The 16,329-nt window shown below is 33.6% G+C and overlaps 3 protein-coding genes across 4 annotated transcripts; all 3 read right to left on the bottom strand.

Annotated features, from left to right (window-relative positions):
- Positions 1 to 3,782: 3,782 nt before the first annotated feature.
- On the bottom strand, positions 3,783 to 7,025 carry LOC114390016. Its single transcript, XM_028350707.1, has one exon. It carries the CDS (start codon positions 7,017 to 7,019, stop codon positions 3,783 to 3,785), a length of 3,237 nt encoding a protein of 1,078 aa, XP_028206508.1. The 5' UTR covers positions 7,020 to 7,025.
- Positions 7,026 to 7,687: 662 nt separating this feature from the next.
- Positions 7,688 to 9,542, bottom strand: LOC114389673 (heavy metal-associated isoprenylated plant protein 39-like). Of its 2 annotated transcripts, none has more exons than XM_028350405.1 (3): positions 9,372 to 9,542; positions 9,085 to 9,163; positions 7,688 to 8,957 (listed from the first exon to the last, which is right to left on the bottom strand). In XM_028350405.1, the coding sequence occupies exons 1-3, from the start codon at positions 9,375 to 9,377 to the stop codon at positions 8,638 to 8,640; spliced, it is 405 nt and encodes a 134-aa protein (XP_028206206.1). In that variant the 5' UTR covers positions 9,378 to 9,542; the 3' UTR covers positions 7,688 to 8,637. The 2 variants fall into 2 exon arrangements, with proteins under 2 accessions (XP_028206206.1, XP_028206207.1); XM_028350406.1 differs by having other exon boundaries at positions 9,085 to 9,160; positions 9,372 to 9,541.
- Positions 9,543 to 12,787: 3,245 nt separating this feature from the next.
- LOC114389672 (heavy metal-associated isoprenylated plant protein 39-like) lies at positions 12,788 to 13,850 on the bottom strand. The gene is made up of 3 exons (XM_028350404.1): positions 13,727 to 13,850; positions 13,407 to 13,482; positions 12,788 to 13,273 (listed from the first exon to the last, which is right to left on the bottom strand). The coding sequence occupies exons 1-3, from the start codon at positions 13,730 to 13,732 to the stop codon at positions 13,050 to 13,052; spliced, it is 306 nt and encodes a 101-aa protein (XP_028206205.1). The 5' UTR covers positions 13,733 to 13,850; the 3' UTR covers positions 12,788 to 13,049.
- Between the last annotated feature and the right edge of the window lie 2,479 nt (positions 13,851 to 16,329).

Below are 16,329 nucleotides of genomic sequence, written 5' to 3' on the forward strand. Positions count from 1 at the left end.
CGATTAGCCTTGTTCACATGATCTAATAAATTATTAATTATCTTGTATTTTAGCTTCAAGTAAAGAGCCAAATCTGTTTAAATATATGAATCTATCTACATTGAATGCAGTATAATTTCTTGCCCGGCCTCTCTCTGTGTACATTTTTTGGTACAACTCTCTCTCTCGATCTCTCTCTCTCTCTATAAAAGTTTATTAACTATCAAAAAGAAATTATTATAAATATAATTTAATAAGTTAATAAACTAAAAATATAATTTTTTTTAATTTTTAATATTCTGAAGATGATAAAAATATAAAAATAATCTCAATCATAAAGCCCCTAAAATCTCATTATCTTAAAAATCAGAAACAATAACATGTTCATATTATGAAAAACATAAATAATTGTATGGTGCGTAACAGATTAATTAAAAAAAATAAAAATCAAATAATAGATATGGGTTTTATCATAAAATATTTATAATTATTTAAATGAAATTCATTTTTTATTTATCTATCTTATAATTATAAACATAGTTATATTACTTATTTATACTTAATTATCCTCTCTCTCTCTCTCTCTCTCTCTCTCTCTCTCTCTCTATATATATATATATATATATATATATATATATATATATATATATATATATATATTCATCACTTGATAATCATTTTTTTTCTTCTTTTTATTTTTAATTTTTTTTTCCTTGAGGGAGGTCCAAAGGCCACTAGGCTAAAGTTCTACGTTCAAAGCTAACGCACTATATCATGCCATAATAAAGGTATACAACCCAAAGGAGGGGAGGATAGGGAATCACCATAAGCAAATTAATGAGTGTGCAAGATTCCAGTCAACAAGCGCATTACGTACACTTCTCTTAAAGTATGGCTAACCCAATTAAACTTGCTAGGTCCTACAAAGTTAAGGTTACCCATATTCTCATCTGATTAATTTATATATCCATATATCAACCACACTTAACACAATTCAGTGATTCACCATAGTCAAATTACCTATATGACATTAAAGATTAAAAATTTCATGGTTAAATAATTAAAATTTAACATCAGGTTTATATGATTAGAGATTTTTTAATGGCTAGCTCAAGGATTTAGGTGGCACAAAGAATTTGAAAAGGACCAAATAAACACATGTAATTTACAGGAAAAGTGTATTATTACTATCTAAATCAAATAGATAAATGAACATATATATACGACAGAGAGAAAATTATAATTAATATAAGTATATAAATTATACATAATATGATGAAAATTTTAGATGAATGAATGCTTATATATTTGAATTCGAGGGATTGAAAATACACAAGATGCAAAGATGTGAAGTTTTCATGGTAAAAATTATTATCATCTATAGAGAAAAACATGAACAGGTTAATATTGAATTACAAAGGTAAATATTTTTAGTTTTTATCTCATTAATTTAAATGAAAACTTTTAAAAAAATTATATCTATGCCATTTTTTAACATTTTTCTTTTAAAAATATGACTTTTATTATTGTTTTAATTCATTTTTTAAGTTTCATATTTTTTTTTACCTTTATTGTTTTTGATAGGGCATCATAGCATATCTACATAATTAAAGTATATATTCCTGCAAAATTCATACATCAAATGTCTAATCTTAAGCTTGAGGGTTGTTAAAAAAAATTATAAACCTTAGGCGATATATCATCCTTCCTTGAGTTAGATCAATCCATTCCTAATAATATTATTGTTAAAGTGAAATAAATTTTAAATTAATTATAATATAGATAAATATTAATAAATTGATAAATTATGGATAATTTTAATTTTTCAATGATAGGAAGAAGTATTAAGAAGAGAAAATTCTCCTCTCAAATCTTGGTTGCTATATTACTTGTGAATCAGCCATCATTTTATTGTCTACAATATTTAATACAAAAGGTACAAGATTAACTAGTCATAGTACACATACCACACTAATTACAGTACAGCATATTTACTCCCTTGGGCACACTAGTCTTCATGAAGAATACCAACAAAATGACAAAGTCAAATCATACACCACACTAATTTCAGTACAGCTTATTTACTCTCTTGGTGTTTACACTGGAATTTGGTAAACAACCGCTAGTCTAAGTTAATTGCTTGCGAGATCAACTAGTGAATCTCAGGAGCATGTCACTTGTGTATTTTGCGTTTAAATGTAAAACTTTTGAATGTTCATCGTTGCAACAAACACTTACTGGTTCGAAATTTGCAGAAAGTAAAATTGTTTAACAGAAATCGAAAGGCTGGAAATAACTAGGCAAGGAAAGGAAAATTGCAGAATGTAAAGGCTCAGCGAGTTCATTCGATCGAATGAACCATTTAAAATGCAGGAATTATAAAACGAAACGTAAATTGCATTCGAAATGTAAAGTTTACAAAAACTTAAAATGGTTCACAAACAAACATACATTCTCCTTGTGTACTCGTTTCTCTCTGCGCTGGATACTTTGAGTGTATAAGGATTCTGTAGAAATGATTTGCGACCCTCAAAAACTAACTAAAACTGCTATATATAGACATTCGAAAATAAACTGCCCTAACGGTCGAACATTATCCGAATGCCAAGTGTCCTGCCACGTACATCTTACATGCACATAACTGCTCCTTAGAACGGTTATCCATCTTGCTCGAAGTCGAACTGGTTTAGTGAAGATTTGTTCAGAAATTATGCTAAGTCCAGAACTCTTGCTGCCTCGACTTCGACTCGTCCATACACCAGTTCGAATTGCCCAATAACTCGAAGTCCTCTTTCTTGTCTTAGCTTTGTACTTCGTAAATACTCCTTTGAACCTGGGAATTCCTTCTTAAAGACTCTCCTCTCTTTTCGATTCGAGCAGGTCCTGGCCAGACTCTTGCTCTGTAATACGCTCCGAACCTCGAGACGACATCCAATGCATACTTAGAACATATTTTAGCTCGTCGAAAATATGGGCTAACAAATTGCCCCCAAAAAATGTCTGCTTCGATTCGAGATCGAAGGAAGATGAGAAGTTGACATTTTTTCTCTTCTTCTACCAGCTTTCCTGAAACGACGTCACGATCGCACGTTCACTGTGTAACCGTCGCCTCGATCTCCATTACCCATCATTAATTCCACCTTTCTAGGCTGAGTGGGACACGTGTCACGCTGGGGAGTAAAAAGGGAAATCTGATGTGATTGATTTCTGACCCTTGATTCTTATTATATTATTTTCCCTTTTTTAAAGTGAAACCCCATAAATAGCGCCAGAACTACAGATAAAACCCCTTCAGCTTCTTCCAAAACCCTTCTTCTTCCTTGATCTTGGACATGATTTCTGGTGCAAATCTTCTTGGTAGTTGTTTTACTGGTCTTTTTCCCTCCTTGATAGGTAACTTCATTTCGACCAATTCTCTGCTTAACCCAGGCATTTCGTGGTAATCCCAAGCAAAACAGTCTTTAAACTCTCTAAGAAGAGGCACCAGCTTTTCTTTTAAACTTGAGGTGATATTGGCACTGATATAAGTTGGCCTTTTAATCGAGCCATCTCCCATATCGACCTCTTCCAAAGGATCTTGAGCCTGCATCTTTGGCACCTCACTTACGGGATTTTTCTCGAAACCCAGCGGCTCATCGTCATATATGCAATCCAGTCTTCGATCCTTTGTTTCTTTATTCTCATGATCTTCGATCTTGGCTTCAACTGCCATATTTTGTTGAGACTCAGCCTCGAAGGCCGTATTTAGTCTATTTTCGGCCATATAAGCCGTAATTCTGGCCCATGCAGCGGCCTCAGTCATATTAATCTTCATATATATTCCACCCAGTTGGTGGAATGACTCCATCTTCAGAGGGAACATCATTAATTTCCTCCCTCTCCCATATAAACCCATAAGTAGGATGGAGTTTGACAGAGTGGACAACATTGTCACTCGATTCGACAACAGCCTCCTTGTCACCACAAGGCGCTATGTTAGCCAACTTTTTGTCAAAGGTTTGTGCAGTAACATTATCGACCTCTGACTTATAGAAGCTTTGATCCGCCTCTATATTTTCCACAATCCCATCTTCCCTCCAGATAATGAGCTTCTGGTGAAGGGTAGATGGCACAGCTCCAACTCCATGAATCCACTCCCTTCCTAATAGCAAGTTAAAATTAGCCTTAGACTGTATCACCAGGAAAAGAGTTGGTCGAACTATACTGCCTACAGCAACATCTACTTGAATGGCTCCCAAAGAATAGCCAGTTTTACCCTCATAATTCGAAAGCACAATGTTGTGGGCAGATAGATCAGTGTCATGTTTCCCGATCTTGTAGAGCATAGATCGAGGCATTAAGTTGACAGCCGCTCCTCCATCAATGAGCACTTTGTTGATTCCAACATTCTCAACTTTTGCTCTGATGAAAAGAGGTTTGAGATGACTTTTCATCTGAAAATCTGGCTTTTCGAAATAAGCTACTTGCTCTTCCACACAGCCATTATTCATAACATAGTAACATACTGGCTTTGGGTCAGCCATATCAAAATGATCGAACTCACTTTCGATCTCAGTAACTTCAGATTGGACATCATATTCAGATGGCAAGATAGATACCACACAGATGACATCGAAATCTGGCTCAGAATCCAGTAGATCCTCATCCTCCATCTTATCTTCATCCACCGGAGGCAGGAGTCTCTCCTTTACTGGCCTCCTAGATACTTCTTTATATTGGCCCATTTGCGGGTTCTGCTGGGCCAATTTCTTCTGACGCTGGAACCTACGCCATTGGGTCCTCGTCATAGGATTCTTTCCTTTGTAATTGTTCCTATACGAGTACCTATTGGCCTCCTGTGGGCCAATTTGCTTCGTTCCACTCGAACCACCTACTTCCATAATCCCTTTGTTGAACCTTATGAGTCCCTGGTGCATCCATTTTTCGACCGGCACTGAACCAGGAGGAGCGAAAGTATTCCTTCGACCTGACTTCTGATTAGTATTCGACTGCACCATAACTCTTTTGCCTTTATCGAAACGTTGGTTCTGCCTTGCCCCCTTGTTAACAACTTGGTATTTCTTGAGGCCCTCAGTAGCCTCCTTATCACATACTGCACTGCAGCGAGGGCAGAGCATCACAATCTTGTTTTCGAGTTTGCATCTGTTCAAGAAATCAATTAACTCCTCCTCAGCTTGAGGATAAACAACCTTCATCTGTTCGTTGTAATCCTCTTCAGATACATCCTGAACTTGCACATGGGACACCTCCATTGTTTCGACCATCATTATTTCTTGGGGCTCCGCATAGAGAGTTTCGGCAGCTTTGGATGTTTCAGCATTTGCCTGAACAACCTTTGGTTTCTCACCAAATTTTAGCCTTCCTTCGTCAAGAGCCTTTTGAACCAAATCCCTGAAAAGAACACAACGTGAGGTTTTATGGCCAAGGAAATTATGAAATTTACAATAACCCCTTTTTTTCTGTTGTTCGATTGGGGGTACTTTCAAGCCCTTAGGAACAACAATCTGGCCATCTGTGACTAATAAATCAAATATTTCATCACATTTAGTTATGTCAAATGTATAAGTTTTAGACACAAATTTATCATTTTTAGGTTCAACAGGGTTTTTTCCATTGGAAGGTCTAAGGAGTTTACAAACATAAGGAGGTCCAGGTTTTAATTCTGCTAAATCAACCTCACTGTCTTCGATATCTTCATAAATAATATCGAACTCCTGGTCACTGTCATTGGTTTCGACATATGCAACCTTTTCCTTCTTGTGGAATTTAGAATTTCTAGCCTTTTCGGCCTTCAACCGTTCGAGTTGTCGAACTCTATCAGCCAATTGAGCCATATCCCTTAAATACTGGGTATCTAATTTCTTTCTAATCGAATAGTCTAGGCCACCAGCAGCCATTTCGACTAATTCATGTTCAGGGACTTGGGTGAAACACCTTGCCTTTAAGAGTCTGAATCTGTTCAAATAATCATCAATTGATTCAAGTGCCTTGCGTCGAACGCTGGCTAACTCTTTAAGGCTGATCTTAGACTGTCCCATATAAAATTGCTCATGGAAAATCCTTTCCAATTGGTTCCAATTATGTATGGAATGAGGAGGAAGGGTTGTAAACCATGTAAAAGCATTTTTAGTCAAGGAACTAGGGAAAAATTTCATTCTTAAATTTTCATTATTAGCCAAATCCCCTGCTTCGACCAAATATCTAGCAACGTGTTCGACAGTGGACTCATTTGTCTCTCCCGCAAACTTGGTAAACTTAGGGATTTTCACACCCCTTGGTAATTCTGTCTGTAACACATACTCAGATAATGGAGACACAAAATTAGGCCTATGTAAGCCTAAGTTCAAACCATTCTGCACCAAAATCGTTTCGACCATTTGGGCTAGGTTATTCTGCATATCGAAACGGTTTTGTTGAATATTCCCTATTACTTCATCAGCATTTTGGTTCCTATTTACCAATACTATACCAGGGTTTGGTTCGACCTGTTGGACTGGTGGCTCTATGCGTGCCGCTGGTTGTGGTGCTTGAGCCATTTGCATCCCGGGGTTATTAGGCATCTGTATCTCTTGGACAGGCGCCTGTATTTGGATCTGTCGAATCGGTGGTTGCTGTATGGGTGGTGCCCCAAAAAAGTCAGCAATTCGACTTATTTGATTTGTTAACGTTTGGTAACTGTCATTTGTATTTTGAATTAAAGGGTTAATAACAGTTCCTATTTGTTGTGTTAACATGTTAACCATATCATGGTTACTTTCATCCATTTGTTGTCTGAGTGACAAAACGGATGTATTAGTTAAATGTTGCGGAATTACCCTACCTTGATTGCCCGCTACAGATCCTGATGGAGAGGCCATATTAAGATTCTCTATGTTTGGTTGAGAATTTTGCAACCCTACCATCAAAGATGTAGGCATGCCATATAGAGGATTTTGAGGCGGTCGAAAGGGACTTCCACTGGGATTCCCTAAACTAGGATTGTTCCAAGGGGCAAAAGCAGACGCTGACGTGGTCGAACTTGCCAACGTCATGTTGGTCATGGGAGAGGTTACCCCTGTCTGATTCATAACCGTCGAAGCGGTTGAACTAATTGTGCCAACAGTTTGGTCAGGAATTGCTCCTATACCAGAATTTATATTGGCATTACTGACAGATGTTTGCGTTGGTTGCCCCTCCATATTTGGAAGGTCATTGTTTCGATTGCTTGGGGGTGGTCTAGCCATCCTTGTACGAGTTTTGAATTCTGTTAAGTGTGGAACAGATTTCCCACTTCTTAAATGCATACAAAATCAAAACAATTAAGAAGGCAATAAACCAACTGCAACAAACAAAACTTTAAAAATAATTTAAAACCAAAACACACAATTGACCGGTCCCACTGGGCGTGCCAATTTGTTTACACTGGAATTTGGTAAACAACCGCTAGTCTAAGTTAATTGCTTGCGAGATCAACTAGTGAATCTCAGGAGCATGTCACTTGTGTATTTTGCGTTTAAATGTAAAGCTTTTGAATGTTCATCGTTGCAACAAACACTTACTGGTTCGAAATTTGCAGAAAGTAAAATTGTTTAACAGAAATCGAAAGGCTGGAAATAACTAGGCAAGGAAAGGAAAATTGCAGAATGTAAAGGCTCAGCGAGTTCATTCAATCGAATGAACCATTTAAAATGCAGGAATTATAAAACGAAACGTAAATTGCATTCGAAATGTAAAGTTTACAAAAACTTAAAATGGTTCACAAACAAACATACATTCTCCTTGTGTACTCGTTTCTCTCTGCGCTGGATACTTTGAGTGTATAAGGATTCTGTAGAAATGATTTGCGACCCTCAAAAACTAACTAAAACTGCTATATATAGACATTCGAAAATAAACTGCCCTAACGGTCGAACATTATCCGAATGCCAAGTGTCCTGCCACGTACATCTTACATGCACATAACTGCTCCTTAGAACGGTTATCCATCTTGCTCGAAGTCGAACTGGTTTAGTGAAGATTTGTTCAGAAATTATGCTAAGTCCAAAACTCTTGCTGCCTCGACTTCGACTCGTCCATACACCAGTTCGAATTGCCCAATAACTCGAAGTCCTCTTTCTTGTCTTAGCTTTGTACTTCGTAAATACTCCTTTGAACCTGGGAATTCCTTCTTAAAGACTCTCCTCTCTTTTCGATTCGAGCAGGTCCTGGCCAGACTCTTGCTCTGTAATACGCTCCGAACCTCGAGACGACATCCAATGCATACTTAGAACATATTTTAGCTCGTCGAAAATATGGGCTAACACTTGGACACACTTTATATATATAGTCTTCAATCTACTAGAGCATACGAAAAATACAAACAAAACCAACAAAATGATAAAGTCAAACTCACAGAACACCATATTTACTCCATTGTACACACTATAGTCTTCCATCTACTAGAACATGAAAAATACAAACAAAACCAACAAAATGTCAAAGTCAATTAATCATGCACCACACTACATGCAGTAAATTAAGCATATTCACTCCCTTGGACCCACTATATACACACACACATATATATATATATATGTGTGTGTGTGGTCTTCAATATACTAGATCATGGAAAATACAAAACAAAAACAACAAAATGACTAGGATGTCTTTTGATCAAACACATTCTAAAAATTCACAAATTTAGCAGATGACACAGCCATTATGATCCTCTTCGAAACTTGTACCATAGTAATGTTGATAACTATACTTAGGTGGTGTCATCTGATTATAAAGGGGATAGCCTTCAGAGATCAGCTCGAGAGGAAAAGTTACTTTTGGTGACTCGATCTTCTTGTCCTCTTTTTCTGGCTCAACCTTCTTGTTGTCCACTGTTGCTGGTCCAACTGAAACTATTTCAGTATGACACCACTTTCGTAGCTTGGACACTACACTCACCGGATCAATGTCCCCCAATAAAATCATTTTTTTGTCTTTCACTTTAACAGAAACTAATTCAACACCTGAAAATAATTTCAAATACAATTTTGTTAGAAAAACATTGAATCCTTGACTATGTGTATGCTATGGATTTTGTTTCTTGGAACAATTAACGCATAGTTGTAGTAGAGTGAAGATTTTGATATATACCTGTAACGCCAGATGCTATCTTCATAGCTTTTTTCTTCATCCTATCGTCATGTAAATCCACCTTTAACACTACTTTCTGCTACACAACAGACCAAAGAGCTGTTAAGAACCAACAATTACTTGTTCGTCTAAAACATGCAACGAATAGTTAAATGCAAGCCCTAGTGGAAACTGAACAGTGTAGAGAAAACTCAAGAAATGGGATCCATGCATTGATTAGTTGAAGAGGTAATTAAGTAGAGGAAATAAAAGAGATTCATTTCATCCCATGAGAATCTAGTTCTGACCTTCATTGCAATTAAAGCTTGCTTGAGAGAGCCAAGGAATAATTGTTTGGTGACAATTGCAAATGAAGTTGTAATAGATATAGCTGAGATTGAGCAATATTTATAGACAAAAGATAAAGATAGAGAGAATAAAGTAGAAGTTATAGCCAATTAGCCATAATAAATAAAATTAAGATGAGAATACATGTGTGTCTAGGACTATATATCTATTTTTTCAGGTCTCCATTCTTATACTTTCCTCTAATTTGAGTACTTTCATCTAGTAAAGCGGTGAACTTTATTCTCACGATTTGCATTATACTCTATTATGCTTTCAATATTAAGAATGGTTTAACATTATTTTTTATTTTTTTCAATCTATCACGAATTTTCAATAACTTTAATTAATTCTAACTTGAATTTAAAATTATACGTTAAAAAGTATTTATTTATTTTAGAATTTAATTATATATTTAGAAATAGTTATTTATTATATATTATAAATTATAGTTATATAAAATAAACATTTATTATGTGTAATGTGTAACTGATCATCTTTATTTATGTTTTTTTCGGTAGAAAGGACAAAAATAGAAAAGATAATAATAATAATAATAATAAGCAGAAATAGATAAAGTGAAACTAAATTAAAGAGTGAGAAATGTTGAAAAAAAATGATAAATAAGAATAAATAAAAAATTATATAATAAAATCCTTAATTTTAAAGTTATTTCTATTCTAAATCTATTAAACCATTCACTACTAACTTGTTTTTATTAGCTCAATTATTTGAATCTCTTGAACCAACCAAACATTGTCTAGTTATTCTGACCTTCATTGTTGTTAAAGATTGTTTGTGAGAGCTAAGCAAGAATTGCTTGGTGTGACAATTTGCAAATGAAGTTGTGATAAGTGTGGCTGAGATTGAGCAACATTTATAGTAGCATGTCGTGGGAGACATAGTCAAGTCAAGTCAACCCAATTCAACATATAGTATATGGTCCTCAAAACTTTAGTACAATTTTGTTTGTTTATATAGTTTACGCGCGCCGGAAACCGTGTGATATTTAAATGTTGCACGCTCTAACGCGGAAACTGTGTGATCTTTAAATGTTGCACTCTCTAACTATCCTACAGTTCCTTTGTAGAAAGTGAATCAACCAAACTTTATAAAAAAGTGTAATCCTTTAAGGCTTTCTTATTTCTTTTTAATCATGCGTCCGGTAGGGAAAAAATGATAGTAAAATGAGGTCTTCAAAACATTAATTCAATTGTTTACATGCTTATCAAATTCTCGAGTTAATTTGTCAATTCTTACGAATTTACAAATCCATTTGTCATCTGTAAATTAATTCTTGAATAAATTTTTTTTTCAATATACTCTGGGTAAATTCTATAAACTTTAAGTAAATTCGGTAGACTTTCGAGTTTACCACTGAGTCAACGAGTTAACAAATTAAAAAAATTAGATCTAAATGTAAGTCATTTTTTATTGTTTTATGTGTGTTAGTATTCAGCATATCTTCATTTAGTATGTTATTCTCAAATACAAAATTTTCACCTTTAATAATATCAAACTCTTATTCTCTAATAACATCAAACTCTCGATGAGAATGATCTACCATTAGTATAACATCTACAAATTATTGTCTACTACTGATGTATTATTACTAGACTTGGTTATTTAAATATTCTAAACTTTATGATTTACTACTTTGTTTTATTATATTATTGAAATATTTAATTAGCATGTTATTTATAGATATTTTGTTATTATTTTTATATGAAGTAAATTTTTACGAGTTTACGAGTTGAGTCTACGAGTCGAGTTTATAAACTCTCACAAGTCTGCCTAAATTCTCGAGGTTGATAATCTTAATTATTTGTTTACAATAATTCACGCGATAGAAACATATTGTAGTGTTATTATCTTTACGGAAAGTGAACCAATAGTGAAATCTAATAATAAGTGTAATCATTGAACGCTTTTCTTGTATATTTTGGGGTCCGACTGAGAAAATATATGAGAGTCTAGTTCTGACCTTCATTGTTGTTAATGCTTGCCTGGGAGAGCTAAGCAAGAATTGTTTGGTGACAATTGCAAAGCAAAAGGCGAAGAGAAGTAACAACCTATGGCTTTTGTTTTGCAAATGTAGTACTTGTGATATGCTTGGCTGAGATTGAGCTATATTTATAGTACTATAGTAGCATGTTATGAGACATGGTCAAGTCAACAAGTCAAACCCAAGTCAACTCAAATAGTATAGTCTTCAAAATACATTATAGTAATTCACGCGGCAGAAACCGTGTCATTTTTTTTTTTAATAACAGAAACCGTGTCATCAAGTTTTGCGTCTGCCCTACATAGTTCCTTCACGGAAAGTGAACCAGTGATATATTACAAAAACTGTAATCATTGAAGGCAATTTTCATATTTTGGGTTCTGAAAATATTAATAATGATGATGCAGTTGGGAAATTTTGGAGATTAATTGTTTTGGTAGCTGGCAATGAATTGACTTTTGAAAGTTATCCCTTCTTAGTGTTCTCAACTATAGGAAAATATTTAATTAGTCTCCGTCTTAGTGCTCTCCCACTAGCTAGTAATTATTCCCTCATACATGTTTTGTATAGCCTGAATATAAATTATTTCTAGCTATTAACTTTCTTTTCCAAAGTCCACAAAAAAACACTTCTCTTGCAACTCAAACACAAAAGTCATATGAGTAAGTCTTTTTCTTTGCTTCGATGCATTCTATCAACCTCTAGTTAAAAAAGATAGATAGAATTTTTTTTAAAAAAATTGATGGCGCTTTGGAAGTGCTATGTATGCATATGATATCTATTTAAAGATAGTCCTTGTGAAGAACCACCTAACAATCTCCCGCTGTGGATTATTGGTTGCAATAGCTTAACAGGTTTGGTCTTGAAAACTATGGCAGGTGGAATAGGGGATCATTGTATTTGTCGCTTGAAAATTGAGACTTTTATTGTGGGAGTCGTTGTCTAGGGAGGTGGTTATTAATTTACTTTGCTATTGTTGATATGATTTTGAGAAATTATGGGAGCAAATTGTGGTGTGCATTAATTTGTAATCATTATTATCCCCTATATTTGCATATTTGCAGGTTGGGTGTGGAGAGATTTTTGTTGGACCATACATTGATGTAACAAAATTATGGTACTTTTGGTACCGATATATAAAAAAATTTTGCTGATAAAATGAACAGCACCACTTCCATTTCCTTAAACAACTCTTCCCATAATAATGAGTCCACCCTAATCAACAAAAATTGTTGTATGCGTATATTTTATTACAAAATGACAATCAGTCCAACACTCCAGTCTAATGCATGTTTACTCCCTTCTTTTATTTTGAAAAATGTAAATTATATTAAATCGAAAATGATACAACAATAAACAGGACATATCCGCAGCTAGAAAAAAATAAAAGTCTCCTTAATACAAAAAAAGCCTAAATCAAGATGCTAAAACAAATACACCAAGTACGTTTGTCTATATATACAAGAAGCATGTTTACTCCCTTAATTGGGCACACAATGGTCTTCAACTAGATAATGAAAAATATAACTAAAACCAACAAAAATGACTATGAAGTCTTTTTTTTATCAAACTTTCTAATATTCTAGAATTTAGCAGATGATCACGCAGCCCTAAGACTCTCTTCAAAACCTCTAACCTAGTAATTTGAACCATACAATGTTGGTGTCATGTGATAATAAAGGGGATAGGCTTCGTAGAGAGGAATAGCGGGGTCCTTCTCCTTCTCCTCTTTTGCTGGTCCAAATGAAATTAGTTCAGTGTGACACCACTTTCGTAGCTTTGACACTGCACTCACTGGATCAATCTCACCCAATAAGACTAGTTTCATGTCCTTAACGTCAACAGAAATCGATTCAACCCCTGCAAAATAATTAGAAATGCAATTTTGTTCAGAAATCAAATGAATCATTCACGCTTTGTGATATGGATTTTGTTTCTTGAAACTAATTAAAGCAAGTTGTATATAGTAGCTAGAGTGAAAAAATTTATTTACCTGAAAGGCCAGATGCTGTCTTCATAGCTTTTTTCTTGATTCTATCATTATTTAAGTCCACCTTTAATACTACTTTCTGTAACAGAACAAATATCAAAGAGCTGTTAATTAATTTAGACTCAAAAATTACTTCTACATCTAAAACATGAAATTAGGAAATAGTTAAATACAAGTCCTAGCTAGTGGAAACAAGCTAGACAGAGTAAAGCTCTGAGAAAACTCATGAATGCAATTCGTGTATGCATGCATTGATTGGGGGAAGAAGAGGAAATATTATAAAAGAGATGGGTTTCATCCCATGAGAGTCTAGTTATTCTGACCTTCATTGTTGTTAAAGATTGTTTGTGAGAGCTAAGCAAGAATTTTTTGGTGTGACAATTTGCAAATGAAGTTGTGATAAGTGTGGCTGAGATTGAGCAACATTTATAGTAGCATGTCGTGGGAGACATAGTCAAGTCAAGTCAACCCAATTCAACATATAGTATAGGGTCTTCAAAACTTTAGTACAATTTTGTTTGTTTATATGGTTTACTCGCGCCGGAAACCGTGTGATATTTAAATGTTGCACGCTCTAACGCGGAAACCGTGTGATCTTTAAATGTTGCACTCTCTAACTATCCTACAGATCCTTTATAGAAAGTGAATCAACCAAACTTTATAAAAAAGTGTAATCCTTTAAGGCTTTCTTATTTCTTTTTAATCATGCATCCGCTAATACAATTGTTTGCATGGTTTTCAAACTCAAGTTGACTCACTAATTTTTACGGGTCTATTTGTCCTCTGCGTGTTGACTCTTAAGTAAACTATTTTTTTACTATAATCTGGATAAATTCTATAAAAAGTAAATTCGGTAGATTATCGAATTTACCATCGAGTCAATGAGTTAGCAAATTAAAAAAAATAGATCAAAATGTAAGTCATTTTTTATTATTTTGTGTGTGTTTAGCATTCAACATGTATTTGTGTTATTCTCAAATACAAAATTCCCACCTTTAATAATATCAAACCCTCGATAAAAATGATCTACCATTACTATGGTCTCTACAAGTTATTGTCTACTAGTGATGTATTATTAATAGACTTAGTTATTTAAATATTCTAAACTTTATGATTTACTACTTTATTTTATTATATTATTGAAATGTTTAATTAATATGTTATTTATAAATATTTTATTATTATTTTTATGTAAAATAAATTTTTACGAATTTACAAGTTGAGTATACAAATCGAGTTTCATAAACTTTCACAAGTCTACATAAACTTTTAAGTTTGATAAATTTAATTATTTGTTTACAATAATTCACGCGGTAAAAATCTATTGTAGTGTTATTATCTTTACGGAAAGTGAACCAATAATGAAATCTAATAATAAGTGTAATCATTGAAGGCTTTTCTTATATATTTTGGGGTCCGACTGAGAAAATAATCATTCATCTTGCTTTGTGGTTATACCCCCGAAAAATAAAATTTGGGCATTACAATGGGACGGATCAAGTAGGGATCTAGTTCTCTCTATCGCAAAAGTGGAACAGATTGGGGTTTAGATTTAAAAGTGACAAATTTAGAATTTCAATATCCATTATCATTTCTATCGGGTATTATTAATTTCGGAGAAACTCGTAGGTTACACCATTTTAAATAATTTTTAATTGTATATATATATATATATATATTAAATGCGCAAAGAATTGGATAACAAGCTTTCCAAGTTGGCCAAAGAAAAAAATTGGCAGAATTGTTCTTCAAGTTCCCAGTGATGCAAGAAGGCATCCGTCCAATAGAATCCGATACGATTGGCAAGAAATAAAAGATTTTTAAGTTTTATAATTAATTGTCAATTATAGGATATATCTTTGATTTATCATCCTTCTATAAATTGTTTTCAGATTGGTAGGTTTTCTGATATAGACATGAAAAATCTCTGTTGATATATATCAAATACTTGTTTCTCTCTTAGGAATATGCTATACGGTCATATGAATTGTCATATTTGACAATGGGGTGATGAGATTTAAAGTATCCTATTAGGTATTAGGCTCTGATTTTTCTGCACATCTATCTTCTTTAATGATAAGAAACTTAAATAGTTTTTAAGTCCCTTGCCTATGACAATAGGCATCGATAATTTATTAGTCGACAATCTAAAGTTTTTTAATTGACTGATTATATTTTGACAATTCAAAATTTTAAACATTTAATTAATAATTCTTTTTTTTATTTCTCTTCCTATCACATTACATCATCAATCAAATCAATTATTTATATTTTTTTTCTTTCAAGTTATAGATAACTCAAGGTTGTCTAAGAAATATATTTTTTAACTTAACTTCCAAATACAGTCAATCATTTGATGTTTGTGTCTTGATTTAACAATGTCTAATTTATTGAATTGCCAAAAGTAAAAACTATTATGGTTTTATTGTTTTATCAACAATTGTTTTATTTCAATTTCGGTTTCTTAAGAATCTGATTTCATAAAAATAACCATATATTTTGCTGATTTGATGCTATAGAAAATAATCAGTTAGGTGGTGAGGAGATAAAAGTAACTTGCCCTTTGTTTGAGAACAGCAGACAGGGTCGCACAACCTCTTTTCAAAGGCTCTGTCTGTGTATTGATGGTAAACAACCGAATGGATAATGGAGTGGAATGAATTGAAATGAATTAAAAATATCATTTTATTGGTTGAATAATTTACAAAAGAATGGAACAAATATTCCGTTTTATCATTTCGAAAGAGAACGGAACACAATAAATTACAACTTTTCATTTATTGTATTACCCTTATTTTAAAGTAACTACCTATTTTTTTTCTTTTTTCTTTTTCTTTTTTATCATGGCTGCCTGACGTGCATATAAACATTTTTTCTCTTTTTTTAAAGAGAAGTTAACATTATAAAAGTATTAATTTATCTTGAA

The sequence above is a fragment of the Glycine soja genome, chromosome 16 (assembly GCF_004193775.1).
Source record: "Glycine soja cultivar W05 chromosome 16, ASM419377v2, whole genome shotgun sequence".
NCBI classification, from domain to species: domain Eukaryota; kingdom Viridiplantae; phylum Streptophyta; class Magnoliopsida; order Fabales; family Fabaceae; genus Glycine; species Glycine soja.